General features: G+C 43.5%; 1 protein-coding gene across 1 annotated transcript; it reads left to right on the top strand.

Annotated features, from left to right (window-relative positions):
- Positions 1-765: 765 nt before the first annotated feature.
- On the top strand, positions 766-16,135 carry arid5a (AT-rich interactive domain 5A). The gene is given in 8 exon segments (XM_064347407.1): positions 766-914; positions 3,764-3,858; positions 10,853-11,018; positions 11,288-11,340; positions 13,102-13,199; positions 13,297-13,462; positions 13,897-15,255; positions 15,258-16,135. Coding segments are annotated over 8 exon segments (2,463 nt in total). The 5' UTR covers positions 766-910; the 3' UTR covers positions 15,780-16,135.
- The last annotated feature ends 430 nt before the right edge of the window (positions 16,136-16,565 follow it).

Raw genomic sequence — 16,565 nt, 5'->3', positions numbered from 1 at the left:
ATCATTTTTTCTGACAATGTCCTGAGTGGTCAAAACATATTTGTGATAATGTGCACAAAACAACGTCACATTCAGGTGGCCTCTCCCTCCAGATGCGAGAAGTAGCGTTAACGATAATGTCAGTGATTGATTTAAAATATACAAGTAATTTAAAATAAGGACACAAATACAAATTAAAATAGTTGTAAATAAATCTGTACTTCTCAATTAATTTACAAATGACAATCGGATTTTAACCAAAACTCCTTTACTTTTCTTTCACAACGACTTGAACCATAACTTATATGTATGTAAAAGAATCACTACTGGCCTCGATCCAATATATTGTCCATACGAAGGCTAATAATTCATATGGCACTGACTTATTTCCTCATTTGCTCATGTTATGCTATTTTAACTTGTTTACTTTGAAATAAACCTTGTAACTGGCCTAGCTTCAGAGGTAATTCATTTCAAAGCAGTAGTAGCCTTGAGTAGGCTAATTAAACTCTACAGCCAAATTTATCCGTAGGGATTACTCGGGATAACTGCATGGCTCATTTTGTTTTGGGTTCGTAGTGCGCACGTGTTGGTGTCAGGGAAGTCAAATTTAATTCTTAAATTTCGACTTTCAAAAATGAATGGTGCGGAAACGCACGGACTATTTGCCAGACAGGAGTACGCTATTCAAAAAAAGAACTCAAGCTCCCAGAATGCACTGCCACAAAGAGGCAGGATAATAAAGTCTGTGGGCCAATTACAAGCACTTTGTCTACTATAGTTTTTCTAAGCCTTATGATTTCGAAAATGACACTTCACAGCTTTGATAACAGACGTTCGAACGGAGTAAACGCGGGTTCTGAAGTTATGGAGGCAGCAAGATAATAACACACAAATAATAACAGCTACGGTTTTGAGAGCTTTACTTGTAATGGGTGAGTTCAAATTCCTTTGTACAATAACTCACTATTAAGTGCATGTTGATGATGAAAATGAGTCTGTTGTTGGAATGTGAGTCATGCTAATGTAGACAAATATCTTCTTAATAGGATTTACCGTACACCATGCAATGTCCTTCGTTTGTTTGTTTGTTCATAATTGCGACTATTTTAGCGCATGTATGAATACAAATTTAAATACATTATACATTCCCCCAAATGGATAAGGAGTTCATGTTCACAGAATAATAGCTTTCTTGTACAGTATTTACGATTGTACGCATCCTTTAATCTATACACAATAAGATAACCTATTAACATCTGCAATGATCCTGATAGAGCTAAAAGACAAGGAGCTTTCAATTATTATTTTGTGTCGATGAAAATAGTTAATTTGCCGCTGTAATATAACGCAAATTACGTCTTTAATTGTTTTCGCAACTTAGAAATTGTTTGAGAATTTACCATGTGCTAGGTGGCTCTGTTACTGAACCAAATGTGTTTTACTTGGGGGAAAAAACGAAATTGCATGTGGGAAACAACGTATTTTTCATCAGAAGTGATATTGCGGTGGGACTTCTGTTGTCGTGCAAAGCTGAGAGGAAGTGGTGATGGTGAGAGCGGTGCTGTACATTGTGTTCGGTTAGATATTCCTTGAGTTAAGAACATTTGTAACGGCAGGGATTGTCACCGCATCGGTCGCAGTTGAGGAGTAACATTATTGCAGCTGCCACAGATAAAGCTTGTGCAGGGCAACGAAACAGATAAGGCAATAACCGTGAAGGTAAAAGTTTGCAAATAATATAAAACGATTGCATTTAGTATACATCAGTGCATACATTTATTGGGATAAATGTATATTATAATTTATTATTATTATTATTATTATTATTATTATTATTATTATTATTATTATTATACTACTATTAGCAGTAGTAGTACTAGTTTTTACCATTTGTGCGTCAGAGGATTAGAACATACCTATTTCAAAATAACATTAGCTAGTGGAAAATAAAGGTCTATTATCAGAATAAAATATGTTCAAAATATGTGTCAAAAATGAATACGTAAAATACGGAGTAGTAGAACTCGAAGGGTAGGTTTGTTGTTCGGTGATAACAGACAGTTATGCGATTTAGCAATTGTATTGCCTGCAGGCATGCAGTAGCTGACATTCAAATTGATTTATGCTGACACGTTACCCAGATTACATTTTTAAAACAAAATATACAGCAGTGGGTAAAAATAGTATTCTTACCCATACATTAAAATGTAAACATAATGATCTATGGCATGGTTGATCTATGGTTCAATGACACTTGCATCAAACGCCTCATGTCTTTCTCAGACACGTAGGCCAAAACTGTTCACCCAAAATCATTTTCATTTATTTGCATATGTAACTGAATGAAATCATGACCTGCAACACATTTTGTCTCACCTCCCACTAGTTAAGTCAGACATTATACAACCCTGGGGAACTAATTGTTAATTAAAAAAGGCCAGGTTAGAGAATTAATTGAAAACTACACTCGTGGAATAATGAGTTTAAAAATGAACTTGTGTGGAAAGAGGCCCACCACGTTACAGGAAATGGGTCATTGCAAAACCAGAGCAGCCTGGGTTCATTGTCAAGTGACCTCATTGCTTGTGATATGAGTTTGGTGTGAGAGGGCTATAAGGGGAAGAGCATTGTTTTACGCAGTTGGAGTGGCAGAGCTATGTGTCAAAGCAGATGTGGTTTCCGATGTCACATGTTTATAAACAGCGAAAAACATGTGGATATCTGCAGTCGTTAGAGGATGACTGTTAGAGTGTGGTAATAACACATGCCTCACTTGTTGTAAAGATAGTGTGTGTGTTGTGTACCCGATTAGAAATGAGCACTTCTTTGGCATAATAAGCACTGGATCTGAGATCCCTGCATGCATAGGTACATGACTTGTGTGACCCATTCATATGACATCCTCTTAGACAGGAAACCTGTTTATAAGGGGAAGTGTAATTCAGCAACATGATGACATCAAGGAGCAGGCTACTCTGTGCTGAACGCTCTACCTAGACATTGAGCAGATTGCAATTTTTCTTTTTCAGTGCTTTGCAGTCACATCTCAAATTTACTGTAATCCTGTTATTGCTCATTTCTGAGAAGGTCACCACGTAACTGCGGTTTGGATGGCAGACAGGATGTTGTGTTGCAACCGTGTGGTTTTATATTAGAATTATATCTTTCACATGGGGTTGTGACACGATATTTCACGTAATCTCATTCTTGTTCTTGTGTTTCCAAGGAAGATTTGGCTTAATTAAATGGAGGGGTTGTTTCTGGCTATCAGTGTACATAAAAAGCAACAAGCAGAAATGGCAAAAAGAAAATACCCCCTTCATCTCATGTTCAGATAGGAAGCATCCATCAGCGTTTATCTACGGTAAATGACTGCAGTAAATTCTTTATTATCGTCATCAAAAAAGGCATTTTTACCCTGTGGGTGTGTCCATGCAAATTATGTGGGAGGAGCTACATGGAAATCTTGTCATACAGACGTTCCTTTTCTATATATTCTCACTACTCCGTGCGACATGGAGGTTAAATTAGGCGATGATGAGAATCACGGCATAACATTTGATTTTACCGCAAATGTTTTCATCCGCCATCCTAAATCTAAAATGATTTGGGTGTGCATTTAACTGACTGACTGACTGATTAAGTAAAGGTCTGTGGGATGGGAAAGGCTACAGGTAGACCTGCGGACTGAGCGTTTCTTTTGGTTTGGAGCTGGATCCTAGAAGAAGCGCAGCCGCGCTCCTGGTGGTAATAACGCGTGCGTTGCCATTTCCCTTTCCAGTGTCACAGCCCAAGAGCGGGCAGAAGAAGACGATGGAGCAGTGGGGAGCCGGCGAGGCGGGCAGGGTGGCGGACAGCGAACCGTTACTGAACCAGGTTAGACCAGCCGTGTCTCCTGCACGTCACCAGCCCCTGGCAGGCTTCCACTGCGGGGCGGCTTGAGTCATTTCAGCTTCTGCAAGTCACATGTTCTTCTTAAATGAGAGGCAAAAATGGAGAACGGTTTAATATAATGCTTATGCAAAAAAATAAAAATAAACTACTTCCAGTAACAAGGTTAGCAGTGGAATGGATACATTGTTTCTTGTGACTGTTTTGTGTACCAGCACTTTCAGTTCTGCATTTATGGTCGAGTTTTACAGTAGCTGTCGGTTGGTCATCATTCCTCTTATTCTGTTTAAAGGGATTTCCCAGACGCCTTTTCTATAGTCCAGTTTGTTGCCGTTCCGTTTCCAGCTATTAAATAGTAGTAATGCGCAGAGGCTAAACGGGTAATCCTGCGCAGAAGCGGAAGCCACTGTTGTAAAGAATGATTCTGTTCCTGTCCAGGTGAAACTTGTGAACCCTGTATGTGTGAATGTGTGTATGTATGTATGTATGAATGTATGTACTGTATGTATGTAGGCTGCCGTATTATGAATTCTGTGTTCTTGTTTACGCGTATGTACAAGTTTAGATGTGCGCGTGAAGTTTACACAACTTAACTATGATATAGGAAAGGTTTAAGAATTAATCAAAGAATATTATCTTAGTATCTTTTTTATCTATTCTGACAGATTAGAAAAATGCTTGAATGATAATGGTATTCAGTATGGTCCTTAGGTTTTATGGCTATAGTATTAATGGTATGGTTGTACTGTAAATCGGCCTAGGAACACCTCTTTTTTGAACAGATGCCTGTTCTATTTAATCATCTATTTATCCCACTAGTTTTCGTTTTCTCCAAACGTGGAATGCCAAGTTGTAGTTGCAGGCAGGTAGAATTTGGTTAGTGTTCAGTGTAGCGTTCATACTGTAGCAAACACCATGGGTTTCGGAGAGTGTACAGTAGTCTGTGTGCCCCGCGGAATGCATGTAGCCAGTTGTGACTTCAGTTCCTTCAGCTGAGTTGCAATCACTGATTGACTGAAGGAGTCATCGTAAGCTTCTGCGACTTGCCCCTTATGTACGCCTTTCAAAATCCTAACAGAGGCGAGCGTCTCGCATTTAATGACCGTCTTTTATAAAAAAATGATGGTATTTCCATCCTAGGAACACTCACACCGCATGCATAGTCACAGGCCACGGTCACAGGGTGTCACACACTACACAAGCCATGCCTAAAGGCCTGTGATAAATCAGTTTAATATTCTCCGAAGAGTCCCTGACTAGCTTAAGAGTGGGTTGTGACAGCTGTGATTGAGTCTCTGACCGTCTCAAATTAAACGGCCATCAGAGGCAGGTACGTGCAGCGATCACGCCAAGACTGGGGATTTTCTTAAGATCTTCTGAAGTGCAAAATTGTGACTAAAAACCTGTAGTGCACGCAAAGCAAAAGCAGGAAATACCCTGCAAACTGACACCATTTCTTTCAGGTGAACACTATGGACAGTGCGCCGCATGACTAAGTCTCGATTCAAATCCAGACTAAGAGATGCGTCAAAGAGTGCTTACTTCAGCCTCCAGCACAAACCAAATTTGGTGTGAAATCACAAAATAAAGAAAATTGCAAAAGTCATTTTACGTAGATATTTTTACTACATACTCTGATATTAGTCTCAGGCAACCAAATGGTGCGTTTTAGTGGGACACCACCTCTGTTGTATAACGTAAGACATAGAATCTGGTAAAATTTATACCTACAAGGTTAATGATGTGGATAGTTATAATAATAGGCCATTAACGTAAGAAAGTTGTAAATTTTACACTTATTTGTCGTCCTGCGTTGTGAAGGGAAAACGGTTGTGAGACGAAAAGGTTAAAAGCAAACACACTTAGTTTTGCTTTTTGTATTACTGTAAGCCGCTTTGCTGTTTTTTTTTTGGTTATCTATTTATCTGATCAGTCAACAAACGTATGCCTGCATGTGTTTTGCAATATTACTAAGTTTACCAACAAGAATTGTCAGTCTCAGTTTTATTATTAAAATGACTAGCAGAGGAAATAGGTGTAATGATTTGATGCGAGAGCTGTAGGTGGCCCGTCCTGCTTGTCTGTGAGAGAGAGTCTCTCTTAGCACCATTCACACAAATAGAAACTCAGAGTTCCAGGGCCTCGCGTACTTCTGGTAACTCAAGTCGAGAAAAAGAAAGAATAGCGAAGAAAAGACGCATCAAATTTCCAAGACCAGGTTGCGAGATGAAAGCCCGGTGGTTTCTGCGGTGGGAGCTGGCCAGGCGATAGCATCAGCCCAGCCCGCCACCGACAATCATATTGCACCCGCTTCTATCAACATGTTGACATCAACGGCTCCTACGCACTTTTCCGAAATTTGCCTGCGGTGGAAATTTACACAGGGTGTTTACTGCGAGTGTGTCACAACAGAGTTTGTGCACTTTTTTTTCAGAGCGTGGCTGGGAAAGCATGCCAGCAAGCCAGCATCTTTATGTGATTAGTACTCTTGCCCAATTTTGTCTCAAAAGACTAATTAAAGAATAATTAGAGTTTGTTGTACTTATTGTAACAAGTAACTCGTTTATTTTTTATAACAAGTTTTTTCTTCGAAGATATCCATATTTATATCATCGCCAAAAATTCTGATTACACTTTCACATTTGCTGAGACCGTGCTGTCATCACATTTTTTTAAACGAAAGAATGCAGGATATGAAATACGGAAGTCAGCATTTCCAGGATTCCAATGAAATGGTGTGTTTTAAATTCTTTAGCACTTGAGCGCTGTTTTTAGTGGCAGCCATTTTTTTCTGTTTTTACAAACAAAACAAGTTTTTCATGATCAGTTTTTGTCTAAGCGTCTTATTGACTGCAAACACTGCACTGAGGTCACTGTCTGCACTGTGCTGTTGGTTAGCTCTGTCTGTTTCCGTTGCACAAAAGAGTCTGAGTCCACTGCTCAGATGAGATGTATTAGTTAATTGGGAGTTTATTTTTGGTCACACTGTTGAAATCAGCCTGCGGTGTTGCCACGTCTCATTCTCAGAATCATATCTGTAGTCAGACCCCCTCCCCCCCACCCACGCACTCGCTGAACACACATACTCAACACGTCTCTTGTGTCCTCAGTTTCTAGACATTGCTCACCTCAATAGGCTGAATTCTACACCCACGAAGATGGCCATGATAAAAAAGGAACTCTATGTTGAAAGATAGGTATCAAAGGTATCAGAAAGGAACATACTTTTTTCTGGAGGGCAAATATAAAAATAAGACCCTAAGTTTTGCTTTTGTTGCAAATACAAAAGAGAGGAATCAAAAATCATAGCTCATTCAATGAAAAGAGAGTAGAAAAATCAATGTATTCTCTCATCATTATTTAAATTTTGAAAAGCAACTGACAATTGTAAATTATTGCAAGAGCAGCATTGGCATTTATGGTAGCTGCGATTGTTGCTTCCTTACAGGAATCGTATAGAGCATGCAGATTCATAGATGGCAAGGCTACTGATGGATTTCACTGTCTAGGGCCGAAGGTCACCTAATGACGCCACGCAAGTCACATCAGGTTTGGAAATGAGTCTGCGACGGCATAGTCGGTTGTTGCAGAAACTCTTGGAAATGATGGACCGCAAGTGAACTTTTTAATCCTGTGAGAAAATATGCAATGGCAAGGCATGTATAAAATATGTCATTAACATCTATATATGCATTGTGGGAGGAGAGATAAATTCAGGCTGTCTAGCATTCTATTGTCTATTCGTGTCCCTAATCACCTCTTTTGTGTCCACAATGTACAGTATATATTTTTTCCCTGCCTACATAATTCTGAAAGCCTATTTGCAGACAGCCCTTATTTTCCTCTGAGCCTATTTTTAGCGAGAGTGACCTAGCCTGCCAGCAGTTGCCACATCTGCAACGTCTGTGGCTAAAAATTGGACAGTTGTGTGGCTCAATCCAGCCCCAAGGTCTGGACCCCAAGAAAATTTGAAATCCTGGGCCCAGTAGAGGCCTACGGCCTGAACTTCTGCGATGTTCACCGTGTTCTGAGTTATGCTGAGAGAAAGGGGGGGGGGGGGGAAACGAAGGGGGAGAGAGAGCGTGAGGAGAGGCAGGAGGAAGGGGGCAGGAAGCGAGCGTGGACGGTGCGGGCGCAGTTTGGCAGCTGGCCGGTGGAGATGCAGACTCGGGCGGAGCCGCGCGGCGCTGAGGAAGGTCACCGGGCCAGCGCGCTCGGCCGTGACTCAGTCAGGGCTATCCCAGATAGAGGCCGCCGGCTTCGTTATGATTCAGCGGAGGCGCCCGTTTCTCGGAACCGCAGCCGCGGAGAGGAACGCCATTCAGTGCGAAACTGCGCCGGCGAGAGAGCGCATGCGGACAGACGCACTCGCGGCAGCCAGACGTGCTAACGGAATAGCGCCCCGGCCGCAAAAAAAACCAAAAAAAACATGCAGAGCGCAGGGCTTCGTGAGACGAGCCTCGCTGCTCCTTCTGCTTCGGCGTTGCTCATTTTCTCACATCGGTTTCCCTACTTGACTTGCGTGTCATTTTTCATATTCTCATTTGCGGTGAAGTCACGGTATCAAACAAAATTGTATGCATTGACAATTTTCGAGGGAAGTTGAAGCCTTTCAGAAGGCCATCACATTTATCATTTGTGCTCCTCCATAGTTGTTGGGAATGTCTCTCTGTACACAAGCCGTTATAAGTGGGTGGTCTATGTTTTGGAGCTGCGTAGTTTATACGCCTTGTCATTTTATGTTAGCTACTTTAACACTATCAGTTTCCTGCGTTTGTCAGTGGGAATCAGTTTCATAGATTATGTCTGGACATGCTAGTCGTTCACACATCTACATTGAGGGCTGATTCTTGATTCATCGCATGTAGAAACCCTCAGGTGCCTGTGGGGCTAGTTTTTTAGTGACAGTTGTGTTAATTATGGTTTGTGTTGTGCACCCTGAAGTATTTCTCCCATAGGTTTGCGGTCTGTATTAAGAAGACTGGTGCTTTGTTCTGCGTTCCTTCTCTGTTTCATTTCTGTCTTTTTTTTACTGTGCCCTATTGTGTGCCTGCGTCCCGTGCAGCACTCTCTCGCTATTGTTTCTGCTTACACGGCTGTTTTCACAATAAACATGCAGTTCCGCAGAATTAATTCCTAAAACAACCTACATGCTGTTCTGTGGACGGTGGAGCAAAACTTACTAAGTCAAGTCAACCGATACTGATTAATCCACCTTTTTAATCATGTGATCATAATTACATTTTAGGAGCTCTGTACTTAATTTCCAGTGTACGTATTTTACCAAATACAGACAAATGGCAAAAACTTGAACTCGAATTTGAACTTTAGAGTAAATATGAGATTAAATTAATATGGACAGCAACTTTCTGGAAATTACGCTTTAAAATATCCAACATGAAAACACACATCAACTAAACTTTCTTGAAATATACAGATATATAAATCAAACAGAATATAGTGCACTATTACAGGACATCAGAATTTAAACCATTAGTTTATTTAGCACTCCTATTTCAGTACTCAAATATTATAGTGGAGGATGCACTTGTCTGCTGTCAGATGAAAATATAATATTGATGATGAAGTGCCAGCAACAATAAAAAATTTGTATTCTTTTTTTTTATTGATGGGAAACAAAGGAAAATCAGTTCAGTGGTTATGTGATGATGTCATGCCATAATATTTTGTGCTAAGAAATTAGCTTGTGCTTTATAATTTAGTATAAGAATTATGTATTGGGTGACTAAATCAGTGCAAAGGTCCGTTTTTCTGTCTTTAGTGGGGCAGGACATAAACGGTGAACCATAACGCCAGCGTCACAGTGCACTATCATTATTAGTCATGAGTGGCAGATATTGGCGTTAGCCTTGTCCTGATGTGTGGAAAGTTTGGTGTAAAAAAACTCACTGGCTCGCATGCAAGTCCATTGGAAAGGTTCAGCTGCAGGTAGCATAGGATTAACACGAGGCAAAATTGCTGATTCCAAACTAGGAAGAAACATAAATAAATAAAAAAGTGTTTCTGTTATATGGTATTCATTAAATATTCAGAATCAATGTGTTATTAGTACCAAGGCCACAGTGGTCATACAATGACCTTTAAAATAAAACGACCTATTATTTAGGTCATAAAAAGCTAAGTAATTACATGTTATCTATGTGCCTAAGCCTGATAGACATTTTCTCATGTAAAAAGTCCAAGTGATAGTGTTTGTGTGCGTTGTTCGTCTTTGCGCAGAATAGAAGATGATCAATCCTACTCCGAAAAAAAAAACTCATTTGTTTGTTGGTTTCCCTTTATACAGGATGCATGGTTACTTATTGAAAGTGGCGGTGAAAGCCAGTTCAGTTGTGCTTTGAATGAGTCTGAATTGCCCGGAAGAGAGTAGGGTGTGCGTGCGTGTTGAAAAATGATTTGGTGTGAACTGAGGGTGTATTTTTTTCCTATTTCATTTGGATGTGAAACTAAAATTGAGGTTTCGATGACAAATTTCAGCAGCCATCATGGTTGCTATGAGTTACACTAGCCTATATTTTCTGTCGATATTTCTGCTCAGAGGTGGAATTCACCCTGTGAGCTATACAAGCTGGCAGAGCTTGGCTGGTGCTCAGAGCTCCCCACAGAAACAATAGGAAGTTAAAATAATACAATTAAGACAACAGTACATGTAACTTCTGGTCACTTGTTGATGTGGGTTTTGCATTTGTAAGTTTAACGAAAAAACCCAGACATTTCTGAGGTTGAATTTGAGAAGATAACCATTCATTGTCCATTTGAATGAAAATTATTTTTTGTGACATGGCGCAGCATCACAGAATTTTTCAAAAATGAAATGCTGACAAGCGATGTGTTGCTGTTGATATTAAAAACTAGTGTCTTGCTCTAACTTGCTCTGTGTGTCATCTCCTGAGGCATTTGACACAGCTTTGTAAAAGCGGCAGTTTGACACCTGCGTTTTTTTTTTTTTTTCTTGCAGCAAACCCATGAGATAGAGCTCTCCCACTCCACCAATGCTGGAGAAGAAGGAAGCAGGGTTGGCCAACCAGAGGAAGAGGAGAAGAGCTTTGTGGCCAGCCTGTACAGTTTCATGAAGGATAGGGGTACACCCATTGAGAGGATACCACACCTGGGCTTCAAGCAGAGTGAGTCCAAGGACTGATAAAATAGTTACCCGTTTCTTGCTCAACATTGGTCACACTGACTGCTAGCCAAATAGTTTAAATTTTCTAAATTAATTTTTAGTTTCTTTGTAAATATCTGCTGTAATTAAATGCACCACTAAATCATTTTTAAAAATGTGGTGTTTATAGATAGATTTGTCATAGTATGGTTGAACAAATTGTATGAAATTCCACACCCATTTCTGGTGATGATGCCATGTAGCTCACATGGACATGGTTCTCCTCTGCAGTTAACCTCTGGAGAATCTTCAAAGCCGTGGAGAAACTAGGTGGATATGACTCTGTAAGTATCCATGTTACACTCCTACATTTATTGTATCAATGAATAAAGGAAAAATCAACACTGTGGCCCCACTACCACTTCAGATATCTCTGCAAGTACAATATTCCAGTGTGTTTTCCCATCAAATGGATGACATGATTGCACATTTGAAACTAGTCCCCTATTGTGCGTGCTGTATGTATGCAAGTGTTGGCCCGTACATCATTTTTAAATCAATGTTCATGCCTTTGGGTTTTTGGGCAGTTTTTTGGGCTAGATTCTTACATAAATGGCTTAAACACATTCTGCATGCAGTGGGATGGTCAGAACATTGAACTTGGAACATAAGAGTATGCGGTTTGAATCCCGAGAGAGGCAAATCTGCTTCAGCGATGTACTTCACATAAGGCTTGAACTGCAATAAATCTGGCTGTATAAATTGGTTGCAGATAGTGAAGGAAAATGCAAAGTTGCAGGTTGGCCTAGATAGGAGTATATGCTAGTCAAATGGATACTTGTCATAACTTTAGCAGCAAATACACATTCAGCAATTATAGCAAACAAAAAACCTTTCTATTTTTAAGTTCTTTAGAGCATGTGAAGGCTCAAAGTGAGATTTGTTAGAAATATCTTGCTGGACTGTGCTGTTACAACAGAGGAAAGGCAGTTTCTAAATATACCGATGCACTTGAATGGAAAATCGAGTGCATGGCAGTATGACCTGTGTAGGTGAGACTATATGAGCGAAGAAACTCTTTATATGGGCCAGGGCCACATGTGAAAGGTGTGACCTGCCTTAACATGTACAAAGACACTGGGCGGGGAGTGGAGGGGTGGGGGCTGGGGGGCGGTAGGTGTTTTAGCGGCTTGTCTCTGCAGACAGAGAGCTCGCTGCACCATCCCTTGTCAGTGGAAACTATCGTTGGCACGGCATCCGCACGGTGCAGTCAGGAAGACGGTGACCGTTGGCCGCACACCACAACAGTCAGAGCAACGTCCACTTTTGGCTGCCTACGTGAAACCAGGCCTTTCGGCTTTGTTCTCTGAGCACGTGTAAAGTTTCCATTCTGCTTTGTAGACAGCCTGTTTGCAGCATAGCTCAGGTGACCTTAAAAATGGGGTCCACCGCACTTGCAAACCTGTGTAAGGGGTTTCAAACACAACCACCTACGGCCACAATTTAATTTTCCACTTCTACAACTTCTCTTTTTAAACTTCATTCTTTAGGGCTGATTTTGTTGAATATCTAGTTATTGCACAATTTCCACTTAAGCGTATGCTGTGTATTGTTGGTGGCAGAAAGAGAAACGAGTTCATTTCACCGTAGTAAAGATAGTTCTTTAAATACCTCAAATGCAGATGTAGAGACAGTAGAGTACAGCGTGTGCCCAGAGAAGGCCCAGGGGACGCTGCTGTTTGATGCAGCGGACTTAGGACCAGCTCTGGAGGCATGCAGTAATCCCAGTACTTTGTAGCAGATGTAGGTTGCCTCAGTGCAGTAAGAGTAATGGTGCGCAGTCATGTGAGTGGGGGATTGGCTGACGCCGCAGATATACGAGGTGGGGGTATGTTAATGTTTGTGCCTGTGGGGACCAGCTTGGCCAGTTGACTGTGGGGAGACGATGGGGTCTCTTGGCGCAACTGCTTTACTGTGTAATTTCTGTGACTACACTTTTGTGTGTCTGTGTGCGTGTGTGTGTGTGTGTGTGCGCATGCCCTGATTTCATGCTTGTGTCCATATGTGTGCCCCTGTGAATTAATAATGGCTTCTCCTGCTCCTAGGTGACAGCTCAGCGGCTGTGGAAGAACGTGTATGATGAGCTGGGTGGCAGCCCGGGCAGTACCAGCGCTGCCACCTGCACCCGCAGGCATTACGAGAGGTGAGAGAGCACCACTCCCATTGCTGTTCTTCCCTGAGCTGTCCTGTCTTTCTCTCTCTCTCTCCTGACCGCTAATTTCTTTCCTCTGCTCCCCTAGGCTTGTGCTGCCCTTTGAGAGGCAGATTAGAGGAGAGGAGGACAAGCCCCTGCCTCCCGCCAAGCCCCGGAAGCAGTATAAGAAGAGCATGGAGGGCAAGAGCGGGAAGACCGAGGGCAAGAGGAAGAGGAGCCAGCTGGAGGGGGATGGCGAGGGGCGCTCTGAGGTACGGCACAGTCTGTTCTCCCCTGTTCTGTGGGGAAGGCACAGCAGGAACACAGCCTGGCCCAAAGCTAACCCTAACTCCACAGCTGTGACTGGGGATGGGTATCGTTTTGATTTTTCAGCTAAAGATGCTAAAACGATACTTAAAAGGGTACCGATGTCTAAATGGTGCCTGACCCCGTAACTTTAAAATAAAGACCAAATGACGACATTAAAGTACTGAGTTGACAGCGAGTGTAATGTTAGCCAGTGAAGTTGTGTGGCTCTGAAGTCTTAACATATTGTTAAATGCTATATTTGTCCATGTTTTTTGGCGTTGCAATAAAGCCTGGTAGGTACTGGTTACATGGGAGTTGGTGCCATAGCGGTATGGGGTTTCGGTACCTAAGCCTAGCTATGCCTGGCTTGTAAAGCGCTGCTGTTTGGTCTCTTCAGCAGGCCCAGGGGAAGCCGGGGGAGGCCAGCCCCTGCGAGGCGAAGGACCAGCCCGCCTCGGCCTGCACCGTTTCCCAGCCGACCAAGAGCCTCTTCGCCGGCCTCCATTCCTCGGGCGGGGAGGTCATCTCCCCTCTGGAGAAGAAGAAGCGCGTGGCCCAGGCCAGCCTCTCCCTCTCCCAGGCCGGCTCCAGCCCTGACCAGGACAGCAGAGGGAGGCCGTCCGTCATTCACTGTGCCCAGTCCCCTGGGCTGCCCCGCTCTGGCAGGTCCCGAGAGTCTTCTGAAGGCTCCACTATACCTCACTCCTCATCCTCCTCGCGTAGCCCCTCCCCCTGCTCTGTCTCCTCCGAAGACTGCCCGGAGAAAAGGCCACCTTACGAAACTTACGAGGATGATTACAGCTGCGCCGCCTACTATGGTATCTACATGCCAAACAACTGTTCCATCAGCGTCAAGGACTCTACCGCCCACCTCCAACACCACAGAGACAGCCAACAGCTCGGCTTGTCCTCCGCTGAAGACTGCCCCCCCGCCCCAGGCCCGGAGAAAGTGGCACCTTACCAGGATGATTTCACCTCCGCCGCCTACTATGGTGAAGTCTACAAGCCAGAGAGCTGTTCCACCAGCGTCAAGGACTCTACCGCCCACCTCCAACACCACAGAGACAGCCAACAGCTCGGCTTGTCCTCCGCTGAAGACTGCCCCCCCGCCCCAGGCCCGGAGAAAGTGGCACCTTACCAGGATGATTTCACCTCCGCCGCCTACTATGGTGAAGTCTGCAAGCCAGAGAGCTGTTCCACCAGCGTCAAGGACTCTACCGCCCACCTCCAACACCACAGAGACAGCCGACAGCTCGGCTTGTCCTCCGCTGAAGACTGCCCCCCGCCCCAGGCCCGGAGAAAGTGGCACCTTACCAGGATGATTTCACCTCCGCCGCCTACTATGGTGAAGTCTGCAAGCCAGAGAGCTGTTCCACCAGCGTCAAGGACTCTACCGCCCACCTCCAACACCACAGAGACAGCCGACAGCTCGGCTCGTCCTCCGCTGAAGACTGCCCCCCCGCCCCAGGCCCGGAGAAAGTGGCACCTTACCAGGATGATTTCACCTCCGCCGCCTACTATGGTGAAGTCTACAAGCCAGAGAGCTGTTCCACCAGCGTCAAGGACTCTACCGCCCACCTCCAACACCACAGAGACAGCCGACAGCTCGGCTCGTCCTCCGCCGAACTTGTGGGGGGTAAAGGACAAACCCCCGACTGGAGCCCGGGCTGCAGAGGGGAGAACGTGCCCCCCGCGCTCAAAACTCTCCCGCCCACCTCCTCTACCTCAGCCGAAATGGGCCCCAAAGCATGCTGGGTACCTCCTCAGTCCAGCTTCACCAAGGTGCTGCCCAAATCCGGGGAGCATCTGGGACATGGCTCCTTTCAGCCGGGCCACAAACACCACCAGAGCCATAAGAGGCTGCTGCCGGAGGACGCGTCGGTGTACGCAAAGAAACTGCAAATGGTTCCCCCTCTGCACCACAGAGAAGCCAAGGAGAGATCCAAGCTGGGCTTGCCCAAGCCGCTGCCCACCCAGCATTCTCTGCTCCACCCTCAGGCCAGCCTTCCCATATCCTACTTGCTCCCGGCTTATGAGAGGACCAGATTGGTCTCGGCCCACCAGCTCAAAGGACTGTCCCTGCATCCGCTTCTCCCCGCCCACCTGGCTGTTCCTTCCCAGCCCGGCTCCATGTACCGCCACGTCATGACGGGGACTCCTTACGCCTTCCCCTACGAGACTTTGCCCCGTCCCCGTCCTTATCAGATCCCGTTCTGGCACCCCCAAGCCGGATACGCCATAGCGGGCCTCAACCCACATTATCCCAACACTAAACTGTGACCCCCATATTACAAGTTGAAGCTCAAATGTGAAATACATTGATGTGAGGATAATTTATGTGACTGGAATCGGGCCCAATACATTTTTCAACCATTTTGTGGTGGAAATGCCTTCCATGCGAGTGTTCCGTAGAGCATTGAGTTTTTTCTCTACACAGAAAAGGGCAGTATTGTTCTCTGATTGGTGAAGTCTTTGTTGTGAGACTTTGAGACTTGAATGGATTGAAATGGCCAGTATAAACTTGAAATGAAAGGGCTGTCTATCGTGGACCATATAATGTTAGACCAAAAAGTGCTCAAGTAAAATTGACAACTGTAGTTTCAGAAAAGCAATAAAACTACTGATATTTCCTTGAACCTTGCCCAAATACACTATTTTTGTTGTTGCATTTAGGCCACACAAACATGGCTGAATTTAATTAACATAACCCTTTTATTTCTGTCATATGCACAATCATATCCACCATCCACTCATCTCTAAACACAAACAGCATGGTTTTTTCCAACACACACCTCTCCTTTGCAATATGTATACGGTACTGGCACAAATTATGGAAACACCGCATTTATAAACAGATCTTGATGATTCATGCAATATTTTGCAACTGTTTCTCTTTTTGGCATAATAAATGTAATATGTAATAAATCTAATATCAACATTAAACAAAAATGAATAAATAATTAGCATTTGTGTTAAACAAGTAATACGTATTACACTGAGCAGTCTAATGTATCTTACATATTCCAGCTGATCATACAATTTCCAATAGTATTTCTTTGTTGAACA

This window comes from Anguilla rostrata, chromosome 8 (genome assembly GCF_018555375.3).
Source record: "Anguilla rostrata isolate EN2019 chromosome 8, ASM1855537v3, whole genome shotgun sequence".
NCBI classification, from domain to species: Eukaryota; Metazoa; Chordata; class Actinopteri; order Anguilliformes; family Anguillidae; genus Anguilla; species Anguilla rostrata.
The sequence above is the reverse complement of the archived record's forward strand: the minus strand, read 5'-3'. Positions and strand labels throughout refer to the sequence as shown.